General features: G+C 39.7%; 1 protein-coding gene and 1 long non-coding RNA gene across 3 annotated transcripts in view; one reads left to right on the top strand and one right to left on the bottom strand.

Moving 5' to 3' along the window:
• Positions 1 to 20044, top strand: part of LOC308065451 — a 63815-nt gene that overhangs the window by 21428 nt on the left and 22343 nt on the right. The gene's annotated exons all lie outside the window — the stretch shown is intronic.
• NTF3 (neurotrophin 3) overlaps positions 6356 to 20044 on the bottom strand; it is an 80317-nt gene continuing 66628 nt past the window's right edge. For both annotated transcript variants that reach the window (XM_080391440.1, XM_080391441.1), the window contains one exon: positions 6356 to 7479. In XM_080391440.1, the coding sequence (XP_080247566.1) occupies positions 6685 to 7479 (795 nt within the window). In that variant the 3' untranslated portion in view covers positions 6356 to 6684. The remainder of the gene's footprint in view (positions 7480 to 20044) is intronic.

Raw genomic sequence — 20044 nt, 5'->3', positions numbered from 1 at the left:
CTGAAGGGAAAATAGATCACTGAATGACTCTACTAAAGGAGATTTTTTCTCTTTCTTTCTAACTTCTGTTCTCCAGGATCTTCGTATCACTGTGAGAAAAATGCACGCAGTAGGCCTTTCTCAGGAACCCCTATATTCCATTTCTGTGGAAAAAAAACCTAACAAGAAAAAACACATGGGAGTTTGAGACAAAACTGTTCCCACGAGAACTCCCTTTTGCATAATTGCCGTTATCTGATTATGGTGGGAGAACATTTTTTTTTCACCTTCACCCCTGGCTAGGACAAGTACCATGTCCTGACGACAAGTCTCAGGAATCCAAGACGGCCAAGATTATTGACCTAGGGGATATGTGCCTCTGAGTCAGGTCCTGAGATCAGGAGGATCGTGATGGCTGTACAGTTTATTTTATGTGTTTGAGGGGTCTAATTTTCAAGGAGCCAATGTGATAATTATTGCCCCACCCATCCAACTTCTTCTACCCTTCAGCTCTTTGGCGACCCAGTTTCTGCCTCCTCAAGACTTCAAATAAAGGTCCTTGTGACATTGTGGAATAGACACTGACTGTGGCAGCTGAGCTCTCACTCTCAGCAGAACAGAAAAATTTCCTTCCTGGAAGTTTTTTCCTCAGGACATAAATTCAGGGATCATGCTCTGACCTGTGATTTGGCTCATGTATTGGGGTTATGATGCATGGTCTATCAGCAGCATAGAAATGAGCAAATTTCTATCTTCTGAACTTAATGGGAATCACATTTAGTAGATTTGTGCAATAGCAAAGTTTAAAAACGGTACACTCCATATGAGCAGTGGGCTGTGTCACATACAAATCTGACTCAAAGTATTTGTAATAACTTGACAAAAGCTGCCATTCGATATTTTAAAACATATTTAATCTCTGAGCCTGAGAATCAGATTCTGCCACTTTCACACGTGTTGTTTAGCTGTCTACTGTACAAATGTGGGACTTGAAAGTTTTACATTGCCCAGCAACTTTAGAGCCGTATTTCTGCTCCATTATCCACAAAGATTCCACACAACAGACATCTACAAGTAGTAAATTGAGGTGCTTATTATACAAAATACCATGTGTAAAACAAAACCAAGATTTGTATTAAAATTCCTTTCTCAGACACTGTGAACATAAATAGGAATCAACAGAAGTTATTTACAGTGCTAGACACAGTATTTTACTGCATACTTCCATTTACAGGTTTGGTTTTTTTTCTTTTCTAAATTGCTGCTAAATATGTGTACTGGTTATATCAGACCGTTCAAAATTTATTTTAAACTTAAATCCCTGGAACTAGACAAAGTAATGAACAATTTTTATGACACTAATGTTAAAACCTTGGCTTGTTTTGTGTGGTGGATAATGCTTTCAGCTCAGGCTCCCCCTTATGCATTCAATTTGGATTTAATGCCTTCTAAGCCAAATTCTGCCCTCACTTAACAGCTTCTTAGTCCTAAGTGCTGACAACAGGGGCTGCGTAGGGCTAGCTGAGAGAGAGACTTCATCATCTCTGCTCGGTGAGCATAGTTAATTCCTAATCAACGCAGTGGGATTGACCCCAATTAATAGAGGTTCATTTTCATTTTGAATTCGTGTTTCAGATGATCTAATGGTATTTCTTTAACCCTTATCATAGCAGGAAAAAGCCTTTCATCCCAGCTAAGAGCTGAACAATCTCTCTCCCCTGCTTTCCTAAATCTCTACAAGATGTTTGCCACCCAGCAGCTATGACTCCCTTTTTTCAGCACTAACTTTCCTTTTCTCTCACCCTCCATGGAAATATTTTTACTTAGAGGAAAAAAAGCATACTGCCTTCCTCCTTAGCAGCCTTCCCTGGACACCTTAGTGTTTTCTTTCAAAAGGTCTCAATGCAATTTACAAATAATGGAGCTGGTTTATCAACAATGCTCTCTCCTCCCTGTGACACAAATAAACAGTAACAACATGCTGTGTCTTAGAGAGGGGACATGCTGGAACCACAGCACCCTTTTACAGAGGGTCCATCCAGATCCACGTGAGGCGTGCTTCTGGGCAGGCAAAGAATGTGAACCGAAAAACGGTCTTTCTGTCAGAGGTGTTAGGTGTCCCAACCCTTGGACATGCAGGAAGCAACCCTTGATTCTGCAGCCCTTGCTCATGCAACTTGCAGCTCAAGACCAAAAGCAGAGCAGGCGATCTGAGAAGGTGGATGTAAAGATGGTGTAGGGCTGCCTCACTCTTTGCTCCTTGGCTGCCGTGTACACAGCCGCTTCTCAAGTGTGATTTAAAGCAGCCTGGTCATGATCTCACCTAATTGTGTGGCTAATGGCTCCAGAATAGGTCCTTGTGATCAAAATGTCTGGAAACATGAGGTCATGACATCAAAAGGCCAGTTCCATAGTGAAAGTATGGCTTTCAGGTGCCGTTGGCTTCAAAGCTCAGCAGTAAAATAAAGGTGAAATCTGTATTTGGGGACCTTCATGGAAAGCATTACCATTTGCTGTTCATCAGAGGTACCAAAGCAGTTAATGATTTTATATATATATATATATATATATAATAAATTATCCAGCTCATGAATGTAATAAGTTTCAGGAAAAATAAATTTTTTGCCACAGAGGTTAGTTAAAATAATTAAGCTAGGAATGTCATTGCTGAGCTCTGCAATAACCTGCATAGAACTGCATGGACCTACAGCGGCAGTGAATGGCTGACTTTCCCAGGAAATTTTCTGTTATCCTTATATTGCTTGATTTTTTTACACCACATCTGTGCTTGCTTTGTCATTCTGCCATCTGCTGTAACAAAATACAGGCAAAGCATTTCAGAAAACAACCCCTCCACACTTTAAAATGCTCCAATGCAGAGCACAGCCTTTTACTTCTCACAAGCTGTAGTGCTTATTATCCTCTCCTCCTTCTCTTCCTCCTCCTCCTCCTCCTCCTTCCTCAGCCCCCCTACCACATGCATGATGAATTATATACTCGTACCAAGCGTGGAGAATACAGAATCCCATTGATTTTGCCACAATGTTTCTATTAAATGAAATGAATGGCTATGTGCTTTACTTCTCTGTGCAAATCTGTTTGCTGAAAGGTCAGAAATAGCAGGTCATTATCATAAAATTTTTAATTTTGGAACTCCCAATCAGATTTGTTTTCTGTTTGGTATTGTCTGCAGATACACAATGTATAGCCGAGAGAAAGACTCTGATTGCTAAATCATCGAAATAACAGAGTACGAGCAGAGTGGTTTTGAGCACACACTCTGTATAGTCCAGTCAAAGTTTCTTCCTGGTGCAGCCGCACAAATCTCTTGGTAGCAGTAAACTCGCTGCACAGACTTCATTCCTGAACACATGTTCAAAGGTGATAAAATAAATGCAGATGGTTTCCCAAAACCTCAGTGGAGCATTTTTTACTGTTACTAAATGGACTGTAAAAAAACTAGGGAAAAAGTGGAGAAAATACAGTTTGACAGAGACAGGCAGTTTCAGAATAGCATTTGGTCGTTTGGGAGAAAAGCTAAATAAAATGTGTGTTTATAATGATCTATTGGCAAAACAATATTGACAGAGCATCTAAGCTGCCTAATGGGAGTGAGTTTTAGAATGCTTAAATTAAACTAGTGTTGCGAGCTGAATATTTTGCTAAATTACTTAACACACATACAAAGAAGTTGGATAGGAACTATGAATTCATTGTGCCATGACCAAAGTTGACAATAAAACCACCCCCAGCTACAGTGAAAACAGAATTAGGCCTTAACAAATTTATTACAGGCTTTGTTTACAAACTTGTTACAAAATTATACAGCATCTAATGCGTACACAGGATTTACAAGAACGCGTAACTGATGTGTGCAATTGCTCCGCTCTCTGGTTGAGATCTGCAGGTTTTTCTTCGCCCAGGGCCCAATCCAGCTTCCACTGGAGAAGGTGAGAATTTTTCCATTGACTTTAGTGGAAACTGGATCAGATCCAGAGGGTAACACTTCCGTTCATTGTTATACTGGGGTGGGAAAGAGGCAGCCAATCTAATAACCTTATGCACCATGCTTCTTTCTCATTTAATGTGTTTCAGATGACAGGCGCTGTATTTACTCTGTTACTTTTTTGCTGGCTGATTATAAAGTACCTGCTGCATTGGTAAAGTTGAAAGTCAAAGGCCAGTTCCTCTGCTGAATTTACAGTGGAAAATAACAAATTTGTTTTCTTTGAACCTATAAGGAATGAACCTCCCTTGGTCTTCAGTGAGCAGAAACAAAGACATTAGGATCAACTCTGATGTTGTTTACATTACTGTAAACCTACATTTTCTCAGCCATCACCAATAGAATTCCTCTGGATTTACAGTGATGTTAACAAGTGTGGCATACACACTGTAGGAACAAGGTAGTTGCCAATTAATGTGATTTAACCAAGCTGAGTCAGTCTTCTTACTTCCTCTTGTACAGAGATAGACCTATCCACCATACTGGAGCACGGAGATCTCTAGTTAATGATCCATGGCAATACTGCTCTCAATGACTCACAGTATCTGAAAATGATCTCTATTTGTGAATTCAGGGTGCTAAAGCAGGCTTTTAGCTTGCAAAAAAAATCAGTGGGGCAGGGTTCCAAAAAGTATGCTTGTCCTACAAGCAGAAAAATTTAGTTTAAACAAAAATTTCCCTACTAGTAAAGCTAGCAAAAGCTCTGTAAAGATAAAAAAAAATAAAAACCTTTGCCCAGGGAGGAGAATGCTGGAAAAATGCTAGTCAGATCTACCAGATACTGAGTTCCTTGCTACATTACATCTTTTCTTCCCTTTAAACAGTTGCCTTGGTATTGAACCTCTGAAGTTATTACTGCTTGAAACAAAATCAGGATTTAGTACTGTGAGGTGATGATATATCTTGTGTGATAAATACCTTGGCCTCACGTTGAAAACTGGCTGGGTTCTCAAGACTTTTGCTTGTGGCCTCCCCTGCAGAATTATATCTATATGCTCCAGCCTGGCTCTCAGAGGCACTGCTATTCCTGTGCTTGGCCTCATGAGTGACCTGTCCAGTTCTCCGGTGGTTTTATGATGGTAACACTCTCTGTAAGGGACTAGGGGACACCATGCAATTTTCTGCCTTTGATGACCTGTTGCAGATTTGAGGTTGGTTCTCCAGTAGTGAAATCTGTATGAACAAAAGCATCCTGCACCCATGGTTTTGAGTGATCTCATTTTCATTTGTGATGCTGAACACGCTACAACAGTGAAAGCTGTAGTGTAAAATCCTAAGACTACTACAGCTGTAATGCTCTTTGAATGGCTGGTGATTCTCATCCCTGACTGTGTTAAGGTCTAGCTAGACACATATGCAGTCCAACCTTAATTCTGTTGATAGCCATGGCAAGACTCTCATTTACTTTTATGGAAGTGGGATCCCATCCAGGGCATCATACGGCTAATATATAATAGACCATCTCTTCAAGCAGTGAAATTATTACTGTCCCCAGTGGAGCTGCATGACAATACAAGGAAGAGTTTGAGGTATATATATGCTAGTACATTTGTCTGTCCTAAGTAACAACTCACCTGTATAACTGAAGAACTTCATTATAACTATGGACTACCAGGATTTTAGTCACCATACTGCTCAAAAAGCTCTATTATTTCACATGCCTATGAAAGGTGCCAGGTTTGTTGAGCAGTTCAACATTATTTTTTTCTTTCTGTGAAAAATGAAGAATGGATTGCTGAGGAGAAGAACAGCTTCATACGGGTGTGTGGCTTTGATGTCCATGCCAGGATATCATATCTTTCTTTACCACAATTTGCAAGCCAAGGGCTCTTTAAAGGTTAAGACACCATCAGCTTTGTTTCTAATTTAAAAGCTCAGACATAGAGGAATGATCCAACAATGCAAGCAGAAATAATTGATTGTGTGAGGAGGAAGAGGCTGATCACAATAAATAGTAAATTCTGAATAAATCATCTTTTATGTATTATATTAACGATCCATTTAGATTGGTTCTTGGCTTCAGTAAGTTTCTGCTACAGATATTTCAGATTGTTTTCATATTTTTTCTACAACGCACTGGCAGCATTAAAAACAGTTGCAAAACAAATGTTCTTCAAAAACATAAACGAAAGTTGCTGGAATATTAGCAGTCATTCTGAAATGCTAACAGAGGGAAAATGGTCATTTCACTGGCAACGCTGTCATAATACACAGAAATTGTTATTTTATGCCTGCTTACATCATTTGCAGGCTGTAACACATATTTTGGTCCATTATATTTTTGGCTGTGACGAGTCAACACTGCATCCAATTAAATGTGAATGTATAGAATGGGGAATATAAATATGTACACAACTCTTGACATTGATCTGATTTTTAACAAGTTTACTAAATGACAGTCACTGGCTTGACAATACTGAATGAAAAATACTGATTTTACACAGATTTTACAGTAAGGTTATGGTATGCTGCCGACAAGCAGTGTCACAAACATAGTCTAAAAAACCCCGAAGTTGCCCACAGCAGAGGCACACACCCTTTGCTCTTGTTTATTGAGAGAGAAAGCTTATATACTGTAGGTTTGCTGAAGTTTAATAAATAAGGTCAACTTATAATATATAAAACAATATAAACATTTATATGCTACATGCATATCATATAATTTAAAGTAATAATTTATATAGCAAAGAGATGCAGATTTATGTTCTTCCTATTTTCCTTGACAACGCACACACACAGGAGGTGTCTATTCTTATCCATCTCCAGCCTACCAGTTTATTGTTTTCTGAAGTCAGTGCTCTAACATAAGTTTGGGATGTCTTGCATTGGGAGTTCCAGTGCTTGTCGTCGATTCCGCGGCAGCCGTTTTTTACAGGCTTGGCTTCTTTACACCTCGTTTCATAAAAGTATTGCTTAACTGGAGAGTTGCCTGTTTTAATTTCTCCCAGAACAGTTACCTGGTGTCCTCTAATGTCGATCGCAGATGATTTGTCCGTGACCCATAAACTTTCACTGTCACAAACGGAATATTCCCCTCGGTGGCTCTTGTGCTCTGCGTACCTTTTCCGCCGAGAGGTTCTGTTCACCACCACTGAATTTCCAATATAATCCTCCATGAGGTACAGCGGCGGTGGTTCCAGCGGCGTGTTGTCACTCAAGAGGACGCGGGGAGAGTTGTAGCGTCTCTGCTGCCTTAAGAGGTCTCTATCCATTGAGATAACTGGCTGGAAGTCTGATTTCACATTTTCATCTCCATCCATGTCTTGCTGAGTGTCTGCTTTCTGCACCGTGTTTTGATAGTTTTCCTTAATATCTACCATCTGCTTAGAAAGCTTGTTTTTCAAAATGTCTGCCTGAATGAGTTTAATGATAAGAGAATTTATTGAATCTTCTGGCAAACTCCTTTGATCCATGTTGGTAGACTGGATGCCACGAAGATAAGTGAGAAATATCACATAAAACAAGATGGACATCACCTTGTTCACCTGTAAGATCTGCAAAGAAACAGAAAGTTAACATTAAAACAATTAAATAAGGAAGATTACTAGAAGCAGTAAACACAAAAATTTGGGTTTGCTTTTATAGCATCTGCACTTTATAGATGCAGATAGGCTATGTGTTTCTTTGAAGATACTATTTCATTATACTTTATAATGAGTGCAACTGTTTTCTGCCTTTTTTTCCCCAGTGTTTCATCTATATTTCATGCACTTTTCAGGATGACCTTACTTTTCCTTTTACCATGCATAGTGTTTTATGCATATGTCAATTTTAGGTCCTTTCTCTACAGAGGTAGGTAGTTCTTGGGTTAGCATGTCCAGGTCTTGGCAGCAGAGAGATGCCAGGCTGCTTTCACAGAGTCTATTCTAGAGTGGTTTAGTTTCAAAATTGCCAGATTATGCAGAATAGCCATCTCTCTAATGGTATAAAATGAAATTCTGACTTTGCTAAGTCTTGTCAAGTTTTTGAGTTGAGATTTCTTGGATCCATCAAATGGCTTGTGTTGAACTTTACCCTAAAAAGCATCATCATACACTGGGAAATACATACTGTGTTTCAATAGCTCACTCTCTTTCTGGTGCTATAAGGGAAAGTACTCTTGAAGGAAAAGGATGCAGTCCAGCAGCAAAGTGTTTTTTTTATAAATTTTGAACTTTAGAAAGCAGTGGTGAGGCCTCTGTACTACAAGTGGGAAATTCAGATGGATCCACAGATCATTTTGTACCACTTGTTTTCAGGGTTAGGGCCTAGGGGTTTTTTGTTGCTTTTAATTAAGCTCCTTCATTACATTTGTATAAAGTGAAACAAACCTGACAGTAGTTAAAAATATTCAAAAACAGATGGAGGACACTCCTCCTCCCACATGCCCCCACTCTCCCCACCACCCCAAAAATGGAAGAATCTTGTTCAAAAAGATCAAAATGAACTCAAGATCAAGATTTTGAAAACTAAATGTAGAAGTGTGTTTATTCTTTCTATTGTACTTTACCATGCACTGCTCTATATGGATTCCTGTAGCGTCTTTGTAATTCTAGCTTCTGAGCATCTTCTAGAAGCTCATTTGTCATTTCTTTTTAAATCTTTCTGTCGTCTTGTTTGTGTAGTTGAGAAGTGTGGGCATCCTTCTAAGGAGGTGTGGGTTTTTTTTTTTCCTTGTGGATATCTGTATATTTTGCTCTTGCATTTATATATATATATAAAAATAAATAATTTTCAATGTAAAATACAAAATCAAAGAAGCAAGCCACACAATTCAAAACACACCTGTTCTATAAAACTGTTGCACAAGTACTGGATTGAAGGAGAAAATGTTAAACTCATGTCAGAGCACTCTCATACCGTGAGGTAAGCCCTGGCTGTAGTACTGCCCCAGGTGACTCAGAAAAGTCTTGAACTTGATTCTTCTGCACTGCAAACATGTCCACCATGTGTCAGACCATTAGCACTCTGGGATGAAGGCACAGTTACAGGACATGGAATGGATGGAGTTGGAAGGACCCTCTGGAGATCACTTAGTCCAATCTCACTGCTCAAAGCAGCGGCAGCTAGGGCAGCTTGCACAGGGCTGCACCCAGTCAGGGTTTCAATATCTCCACGGATGGAGACTTCACAACCCCTCTAGGCAACCTGTTGATGTATTTAACCACCCTCACAGTAAAAAAACCCCAACAAACCAACAAACAAATGAAAAAAAAAAAAAAAACCAAAACCAACCAAAAAGCCCCTCATGTTTTGATAGTATCACCTAAATCTCAGTTTGTGCCCTTTGCCTCTTGTCCTTTCATGGGACACCCCTGAGAAGAGCCTAGTTCCACCTTTTTTACTTTCTCCCATGAGGTATTTCTACACTTTGATAAGATCTCCCTGATCCTTCTCTTCTCCAGCTGAACAGCCCCACCTCTCTCAGCCTCTCCACATATGACAAACGCCCCACTCCCTTAATCATCTTCATGGACTTGTCCCTGTACATCCATGTCTCTTCTGTACTGGGGAGCCCAGAACTGGACACAGCACTCCAGATGGAGCCTCACCAGTGCTGAGCTGAGGGGAAGTATCCCATCCCTCAACCTGCTGGTGACACTCTGGGTACTCTGTTTTTCCCAGGAGAAATTGTGGAAATATCATACCTCTTGAACAGAAAATTTCCTACTTCAAAAAAGTCACATTTTCTGTTTAAGAAGGATTTTTAAAAAGGAAAAAGTTTTACTGGAGAATCCTCTACCCACTCTAAGTAAAACTTCTTTTAGCAACAGTGAGTCCCCACTTCATAGTTTGGAACTGCAGCAAAATCAGAGCTACCCTCTGTGGATGTGTGATCTGCCCTTTTATGGACAAGAAATGTGTTTTCTCCATTCTCAGTTTGTCACAGTATGAGTTCACCTAAATCTAGACTGTTGCTTACAGCAATGTTATGCTTTGGAAAAAAAAGGAAAAAAAAAATCTAAGATTTTCAGTTACCATACAATTACTGTCATACCTAAATAAATACTAACTTAATGTACATGGCTCTCAGAGCCCAGACCATGCTGTATAAAAAGACCTCTTCCTGTGCAATTTGGTCTTCCCTCAGTAAATTATTTGCTTTTAAAACCAGTAAAAATATTATAAAGCAGATGCAATTCAGCTGATTTCTTGCAGCGCTCAGAAGAGCTAACCCACATGCAGTATGACACACAAGGCCATAGGATGGTGAGCAAAACTCTGACAATGCTTAGCTCAGAAGCTGAAAGCATTATTCATGCCAGCATGCAGCTGCATGTAATCACTGGTCTGCTTAGTTTCAAAACTAAGTGGCACTAGCAAAACACACAAGTTGGAGCAGGTGATGAGGTGGGAAGGCTGGAGTTCCTGCAGATTCTCTTTAATGTCATGCTGCACACAAAAAGGAAGGGCTAGGGACCTCAGAATTAGAGCAGTTCAAATAAGCTATTTTTCTTTTCCATGGAGGAACCCCACTAATGCAAAAAATGTTAAAAAGTATTTTTTCTGAACCTAACATGAAACGTCTTGTGGATATGATAGGAAGGGTGTTAAACTACTCTGAAACTTAACTTGTAGTTTGATTTGTGCTTGGGAAATCACTTGCTACAAAAGTAAAAATGTTTCAGAAACAATCTTTACATTTTGCTGAAATGTATCTGAGTGCAAAATTTGGAAAGAAGATGAAAACCCTTGGTAAGATCGCAGTTGTCAGGGAGTTTCTCCAAGATTTTCACCTAGGAAGTTCGTAAGTGGTGTGTTCAGAAATTCCAGTCCATGACTTAAAACTGTCAAGCTGTCCATGAAGTCCAGCACCTCAGAATATTCTAGCTAAGAGAAAGGGATGTTACCGGGAAGCCACAGCTGATTTATGGCCTTGGCTCTATTTTGAGTATGAGACACCTTACATGTGTATTAGTTTGTAGGAGTTGACAACATTGCTTTTGATAAATGGCTCTTTGCCCAAAATGGAATTTTGTGCCTGTCTAAATTGAAGATAATTTTCAATTTGTACCTTTTTGTGTGTGTCGTTAAATCAATAAAAAGGAGAAGAAAATGCAAAACATTGAAATGTTTACATTTTCATATTTTCAAAGTAAATCATTCTGATGTTTCTGGACATGCTTCAAAAGTTACACAATGCAATTCACAAAACAGAAAAAATGCTTGCTCATACAGCTCAGTGAGTAAGTTATCTACAGAGGAAACTTGCATTCAGGGGCAAGATTTCAACACAGGTATTCTGTCTAAGAGAAGACTGACCTAACTTCCAGGCTCCTCGGGCACAGGCTTGTATGGCCCTTAGCAGAAGTTACTCCAGCACAAGTAGCAATAGCTCCTTCTTCAGCTTTTTGGAGAATAGTATAAAAAAACCTCAAGAATTTAATCTTTCACATGAATTTTTCTGTTCTTTCATTAAAAATTCTTAAAATTAAACTTATTCATTTCAGGTAGAAAGATAATTTTGTTCAAGCCAACCTTTTTCTAGTTAGCTGATGATTGTGAGGTCTTTTTCTTGTTCCTCAAGGTTCTTCTTGAAATTTTCCAACTGTAAACCCCTTAAATGTTACATTTTAGCTGTCTTTGTGGACTGTTTGCAGTCAAGTAAGTGTGGTGAATGGTCCTAGAAATGGACACAATACCATTTACACTCCTATGGGTAGTACAGACTAGATTTCTATATTTGGGGCCTGGGTCTGGGTCCCAAATAGGCTTAGGAAAGCATTTCCTTGGTGACCCCAGAATAAGTGCACAGCCCAGTAGCATGCTCCCTAGTCCAGTATCAGCTGAAGTAATTAGATACTAATTGTGCTATGAGTATTAACACTGGTACTTGAGCTCGGTTTCCATTTCCATGGGCTGTCAGGTCAGCTGTGACAGATGTATGACAGCACATGACTTAAATAATGTCTTCAGTATGCACTGGATATAACGACACATCCATTTGAACCCCTATAATCATCTTACCGTGCAGTACCTACTACATACCTGTCCTATAAGCCATGTGGTTTGTAACACAGTTAGTTTACATAGTGTGAATCCAGAAGAACTGATCCAGCACCTTATCTGGATTCACATGAAAAGGTATCCCTTGTTGGCCTACCAGCTTATGACAAACCCATCATCTGGCTGGGGACACAATAGTGGCTGGACATAATGGTAGATGACTTGTCTCACTTTGTGCACTGTGCCACAAAGACAGGAGGCAGCTACGGAGGATGGGCATTAGCAGCCTCACATGGTCTTGCTGCTGGGATATCCACCTTGTTTTCTGTGTCTCTCCTTCTGTATCTCCCAATTCCTTTTTTATTCCGTATCTTAGAAGTTCAGCAACAGCTGCTGACATATTCCAGAAAGCTGTTCTTCCTGAGCAGCTGAGAAGCTTTGGACCAGCTCTGCTAGTGTGCTTGCTGTGCTGTTCTGTGTACCCTTTGTGATGTCTGGACACATGTTTGATGTTTTGAGCTCTTGCTAGAGGTAATTAAAAAGGGTGCTCTCACATGGCTCTCAAATCGGCCATTAACGGTGCTTGGAAAACACTGCTGTGTGCAATTTGGAAAAGTACTGGACATCAAGGTAGGAAGCCTTTAGTCTCTTTGAGTTCATCCCTTTGCATGGTAGTCCTGCCCCATTATTCAGAGATACTACCCTGGCTTTCAAAAGTGATTGCAAACATGGCAACAGAAGCAAAGAAGACCCTTAAAGGAACAAGGAGTAGAACTGACAATTAGGCATTATGAATGGTCCAGAGGGTTTGTGGGAGCACGTTATCACACCACGGCAGGAAATCCAGCCTATCCTGGTAATACAGAGTCAACTGTTAATTTGCACTAAAAATGTTTGACTTAGCGATTGCTGACATTAGTGGCACAGCAGGTAAAAGCAAACACAATAGAAAAAGAAAAGCTCATGCACTGCAAAGTTGTTTGATCTTTCAACTATATCTTAGTTTTACTCTGTTTGAATGATTTTTATTCTTGCCTTTCACTGTGATGTTAGCAGGGTATTAATGCTGTCCAATCTAGGTGTCTCAGTGAAGGCCTACAGTTAGGAGAAGTAAATAAGGTTACCCATTGCTTCCATTAATAAATTAAATCCCCAACAGACTCTGGCAAACCACTTTCTGCTCTTTTCAGACTCAACACTTTACGTAGTGTTCGAAATCTTTGTTTAGTTTCATTTTGTTTGTGGTGACTTAAAAAAAAAAAAAAAAAAAAAAAAAAAGTATTGCTTTATTTTGATCAGTCTCTGAACAGCCTACACAGCTGAAGAGCGAAGTGTCATTTAATATGTTCTGTGAAAATAATGAAATCCTAGTACTGTGAGATACTGCCTAAGTATTTACTTTTAAGTCATTGCTAAGAAGAACTGGAATAGAGGGAAAAGTGACTGGTGAATTTTACATTCAGCATTGTAATACCCGACATGATTTATGTAAGTCAGCTTGAAGTATTTGGCACTTTCTGAAAAATTTAAGAGCAGCTTTTGTTCTTCAGACTGAGCAACGAACGTTCACTTGTGGTGGCTGACAGCTTATTCAGACTTTTGCCAAAGACGACAGTGTAATTATTCTTAGGGCTTGCTAAGCATTGTTTTCACAAACTCACAGAAAGCAACAAGTAGCAGAATGCCCTGTTGATTCCCTCAGCCTAATAACTATGTTGAGAAGAAATGCAGCCCTTCTCCTCGGTGCTTAGCGGGACAGTGGAAAGGTACAGAACAAGAAAAATACCACTGCACACTGAATATTCTGGAAGATGGGAGTGTGAAATAATTGGCTTTGAAAATTTGCACTGCATTTCAGAATAGTAATCGACTATCTGTACAATACGTGCCTGTAGAAGGATTTATTAAGGTAGATTGCTGTGGAGTGCTGAATGCCCCAAGAGGCACTATGACCCTCCTGAACATTTCCACTTCTCAAGATACAGAAATTTCAACACATACGGATTGAAACTAAAGCTTTCACAAGAGCCAGACCCACTAAGAAGCCGAAGAATTCAGAGACAAAATCAAGTGGGACTGAGTTGTGGCAGATTTAAGTGTTAACCCTCCCATCCTCAGGGCCAAGCAAACTTTAAGTCAGAGTGAAGGAATTTGAAACTAATGCATTCCTTTTGCAGATGGGCTGGGGAGCGCAGCTACACACCGTATCTGAGGATGAGGCCACCAAAGTTTCTTAATCTCTGCAGCAGGTCAGTTGCTTTTAGTCATGCATCACTCAAGGTCATTTTCAAAAGAGAAGACACATCTGAGCGCTGAGCCCCAATAGCCTCCAGTGAATGGTATATACCTAATCTCTTATGGAAATAGAGTTCAACCTACGGAGTCACTGACATTTCCTTTTCCTCTTTAAATGACTGGCTGAGCAAAGCACAGCAAGACAGCTGTTCACTCAAGTATGAAAAGCTCATCTGCACTTTGGACCAATCTACAATACTATTTCTGATTATCACTGTGACCATGACCCTACTAGCCATTGAGGAAAGCTTTCCCAACTGGTGACATCTTTCTGAGGGACAGTTTTGTGATAATACATGTGCTGCGAGGAGCTATCTGTTTTCTGATCAATTAAATGTGCTGTGTAAAGCTGCAGCGATATTGGACACAGCTGATTGCAAGGGCAAGTGTGTATATATTTGATCTTTCCAGAAATGTATCTTTTCGGAGGTCAAAATGTGATCGCCTTACATATACCTGCCCATTTCCAAGTGAAAGGTCAGGAGCAGTTCCTCAGTGCTTACCTCACTACTTGGAACAGCAGCTGCTTCTCACACCTTGTGCAAAGTTAATTCTGTTAGGTTTTGGCCCTGCACCTTCCTCCCCCGCCACCGACATCGTCTGGAGTTCAGGGCACTCGAGACCCCCCTGGAGGCGTTTGACACTCCCCAGCATCCTCTAGCAATCCCACCGAGGGACCTGACTATTAATAATGTCCGGTACATTATCAACTGTACTAGCTACATCCCCAGGTCTATAATCAACTACAGAAGTAGGCAGGCTTTTCTCAGGCACAGATAGATCTTGTTCTGCTTTGATTCCTCTCCTCACTGACATTTTTGTGACATGTTATTTACACCTGTTTGTCTTTGCCCTAATTGCTATGGTATAATTTTGCATTAACCAGTTGACTAATTAATCTGTGTATTGAGAAGATCAGAACAAGACTTTGGGGCTAGGATTCCGATTTCTCTGATTTGTTGGAAGAGTTTGGTCAGGTCCAAAAATCTGTTCTTTACTTTCTACATCCGCAAAGTAAGGAACTTGATGGAATGGTGTTGGGGTTTTATTAGCCTGTATATATATCCTGACATCCTTTGCTTTCTCATTCAAAGATCTGGTTGTTTTAGCTCTACTGAGAGAGCAAAAATAAAGATTTCCTCTCTCCACACAAAGCACAATAGCATTCCAGTATGATACCCTACATGCTGCAAGGGAGATGCCTGTCTGTTTTGAGAGTAACAAGGAATCATAACAAATATATTTCCATAAATGTTCTTGGTGTAAATCATCCTCTGTTTTCTTTTACCATTCTCACGTCACTTACAGTTGAGCACTTCATAAGCTTTTCTCTTAGTTAATACTTTCAAAGTAGGAGGACTGCCATTGTTCCCATTTTAAAGAGCAGAAACTGGAATACAGAAGTCAGATATGTTTGCAAGGTCATACAGATACTCTATTGCAAGTTGGGGTTTTCATGTTGAAATAGATCAGGAAAGTCTATCTGTAATGCTGCATGGAAGTCTGACTGATAAACGACAAGCATGAAGAGCAAGGAAATAAAACCAATGCCATCTGAGATGAGCAATCAGCCACATCTCAGTCATGAAAAAGAATTAAAGACGTTGTTGAGTAAACAATTTCCACAAAAGCTGAAGTATTTCTACATATCATTTACAGCTTAGCTCTGAAAACTGTCCAAAGTAACAAGAAATATAAAGGTCATATCCTTAGCTAAATTAATGAATTCCAATGACTTGACTAGACATGTGCTAACTGTACAAAACCAGAAGATTTGCCCAAAGCTTTGTACTTGCCTTGTTTTGTTTTGTTTTTTGAGAAGTCATTTGCAAACAGGAGAATAGAAAGCACTGGAACTAATTCAGGGTAGTGGATAATTTAAGCTGATAAACTGTTTGTGTGTTAGTTAATCTTTTCATTTCTCTTTGTTAATAGCGGCAAGGCCAAGCAGCAACCAAATTAAATTTGCAGCTGAATTTGGAGGGGATGCAAACAGCAGTGAGCAAAGAGAAATACAGTCTCTGCTGGGGAGATGGAGACATAAAATATTGGCAGAATATTACAAAATGAAAGTCAAAGTAGAAATTACAAGCTAGCTGCTAGGGGAATAGTGGTATTGTGCAATGATATACAGACAGGAAAAGGAATTCAGAAAGGAATAATACCTGATCAGACTCAGGAAAGATCTAGAACTTTGGAAAAACACAGTATTTAATAAATGCAAATGCTGAGGCATTACATTGCAGAGCTAGGAAGGACCTGCCACTTTTTGCAGCACAACAGAAAAATTGGGAGAGCTGCTTGAAAGTTGGAAGGTATTGTCATATGAAAAGAAAATTAGGAAAGAGCAGCAAAAATGAGTAGAAAGGTTGTATAACTGAGCTTTGAGGAAATTGCCTTGAATGTGCAAGCCTTTGCTATGAGCTGACAGAACGGGCATGGCAGAAAACCCAGTGCAAAGATCTGGAAAGCGTAAGCATTGGTGAAAGAGAGCATTCACTTTAGGATGGGGCAAAGGAGTGCAATCAGGAAAAATGAGATTAAACTAAGGAAAGGGAAGTTAGGCTGATCATCAAAAGCAGTTCTCAAGCTCTGCAAGATGTTTGTAACAAACCCAAAGCCACACCAAAGAAGCCTGGTTTCATGTTTCCTTGCAGCCCTGAAACTCCATCTAAGTCTTTTTTTAAAACAGTTTGAAGATCCATTAACCTTTCAAGTCAACCTGGACCTACTTTGGCTCAGCCAGGGCAGATTACTTGTTTTCTATTAAAGTCAGGCAATAGTTGCAGTTCCTCTTATTTTCGTCAGAGAGATGCTTTAAGGGCTTAAGCTATCCATAATTAAAGTTGAGAGCAGTCTTCCAGATGAAACTCACTTTCACCTCCCCACAATTCTGGGGGGGAGGTCAAGCCAGGCCTCTGGATATATCAAAGGCATGACTATATTCGGTGTAACCTTCTAGAAAGAGCAAGGGAAGCCTTGAAAATGGTTAAGGTGAAATGGTCTACATTTATAAAAGACTGCTCTCATCTTTCTATGTTTAAATGCCAGGGGTGGGTTTTGTTTAACTTGGTAGCAGGAGGAGAAAGGAAAGCACCTCTCAGATTATCAGAATTTTGTCCCTAACCTGCTAGGCAGAGATAGAACAGCCTTCTAAAAACCCTGTAATGTGGGACTGTCTGACATGGTTTTATACTTACACTCCCACAGGAGAACTCATTTTGTAGGAAAAAAAAGTTGTAAAAAAAAAAAAAAAATTTAAACTGATATTTTTGGGGTTTTCTGATGTTAGGAAACTCAAGAGAAAAACTGTTTCAAACGGTGAATTTCAAGATCATTCTTTTGCTGGATTTTAAATTGCAAACCAAAGGCTTTCTGTTTTGTTTTAGTTTAGAAACCGAAAATTTCTTCTTCCATATTTTTTAATACTTTCCAAATTTCTTTTTTCTTTTATGAAATCAAGCAAGCAAACAGAAGAAAATAAGAGTTATAGTGTCAAAAATGTTAGTCTCAGTATGAAAAATTCTTAAACCTAGTTTATGGCTACAGACAGAACACAGACCCACAAGGAAACAGAGATACAGCAATAGGGAATGCTAGGTCAAAATGAAATGAGCTTTTGTTTGGTTAGAATAAAAAAAAAAAATCCTGAAGTTAACCTGAGATATTTCTGTCGGGGGGAAAAACATTTCTTTGATTGATTTTCTGACAGCTCTGTTGTCAGCACTGAATACGGATATTTGCCTTGAGAGCAGAAATGGTGGTCAGGTCAATACCTCTGACAAAGCTCAGTCAAATTTTCAAGGTACCATTTACTTAGAAGGAACAGCACTGCGGCTTGAGAGTTTCTCCCAAGCGATGGGTAGGAGCCGTGCTGTCCCTCCACACACAGCGCACTGCCACCCCGGCCGTGCTCCAGGGGACTGGGGCTGTGGCGAGCCATGGCGCAAGAGGCTTGGTGGGCAAGCCCCGTTTCATTCCATCCAAAACTGCACCTGTGTTTGCTTTGTAAAAGCCCATGACTCCGGGTTTCTTTAAAGCTCTACAGAAACACATCCCTGGCCACTTCATGAATCAAAGTTTGCTTTCTGAATTGCCTCTCCCTGTTCCTCAAAGGTTCATGGGCCTCCAAACAGAAAAGCCTTGTTAGACTTGCAAGTGCAAAGTATCTGATGTAGAGTTCTCGAGCAGGACTCCAGGTCTGATCCAAATACCTTAAAACCACCAGTAGGACCTCCCTGAATTCAGCATGAATTGGACAAAACTTTTGCACAGTAAAGGGTGCGGAGGAATGACAATGTGATTAAAGACAGTCGATGTTTGATCATTATTTTCTCGTACATGTAGCGTGCAACTGAATTGTTTTCATCAGGAACACAGTGATACCATTGCAGTGTGTAATTAATACCTTTCCCACGGTCTTTGCACAGGTGCAGTAGCTTGCTCACAACCAGCATAAAATTGTGTTTTTAAAGTCATTCTCAGAGAAAATGAGTCTTGTATTTGTGATAAAATACAGGTAAATGTTTTTTTGGGGGAAATGTAAGGTTAGAAGTTAATTTCCTTGCAAAAAATGTAAGCTTTTAGATTAAAAAGAGCTTGTATGCCTAAAAATTTGTCTATTCTGACAAGCTAAATAATCTGGCCTAATATCAAACATCACCTCTCCCACCAACCTTGCTCAGTTTTACACTGTGAAACTGTGACGGCTCTCCTAGAACTGCTCCCAGTCGCACAGTGAGTTCTCTCAACCCTTCTCATGGAGAAGAGCTCACAAATGCAATGTGTGCCCATGAAAGACTTGTGCTTTTTCCCATGGCATCTGAATCTTTAAAAGAGCCATTGCCCATTTAGAGAAAAAAGTAATTCTACTAATTGGCATTACTTTATAGCAAATTGTTTACATGCAGGCCTGTCCTGAGGGTAAAGGCTGTTCCAGTAAATCTAGCTACTCTGCATTTTTTTTTCCTTGTAAAAATTTGCCTGAAGTGGAACTTTGTTTGTGAGTCCCCTAGTTCATCAATGTTCATGTGGCTAAAATTTCCAGTATGCAATTCTTGAAACGTGGAAGTTTTCTAATTTTAACTTTCATTAACACTTTTCTGTGAGATCAACTATATTTAGGGGTTAATGTTCGAGGATGGTGAGAGTATTCTGGTCCCAGCCTAGCAGACTGTATGATTTTCATGCTTGTGACTTGCCTCACTGCAATGTAGATTGCTCACACATGAAGCTCATGGCTGAGTGCTCTGCTAAACTGCATCCAAATTGTCTGCTAATTTGCAGAATTGAGCCTTCCCTTCCAAAGTCAAAGCATGATCTCTGTTCTACTATCGCGCTAATGCAGGCTCTGCACCTCTGCCAGGTCCAAACCTCATCTGAAAACTGCCTAGTTTTTGGAAACCACGGTGTTTTTTCTTATCTTTCTATCCAGATGCCATTTTGCTGTTGTTACACAATGCCTTCCCCCTCCACCTTGCCAAAAATCTTTGAAAGAACTTTAGAACTGGGAGTACTTTAACACATGCTGTCTCTCGCCAGGCATATGATCCTCAGATATTTGATAGAAAAGCAAGTTTTAAACTGGTCATTGGAAGGAAACAAAAGACATGTACAGCAGCTGGCTGTGAGTCTCCTTATACAGTCAATAACTAGTATGTCTTTTTAGAAAATTTGTTCTTACTGAGAAATTCTAGTTATGGAAAATTTTATCTATAGAAGGGCAGGAATAAAGTAACTGTCTTGTTATGGGAGCTACAAATTGAAACAGTATTTTTTTTTTTTAACAGACTTTTGTTCACCTCTTGTCATATGCAGACTTTATGCATTTCATGGAAG

Source organism: Falco punctatus (genome assembly GCF_963210335.1).
Source record: "Falco punctatus genome assembly, chromosome: 6".
NCBI classification, from domain to species: domain Eukaryota; kingdom Metazoa; phylum Chordata; class Aves; order Falconiformes; family Falconidae; genus Falco; species Falco punctatus.
The sequence above is the reverse complement of the archived record's forward strand: the minus strand, read 5'-3'. Positions and strand labels throughout refer to the sequence as shown.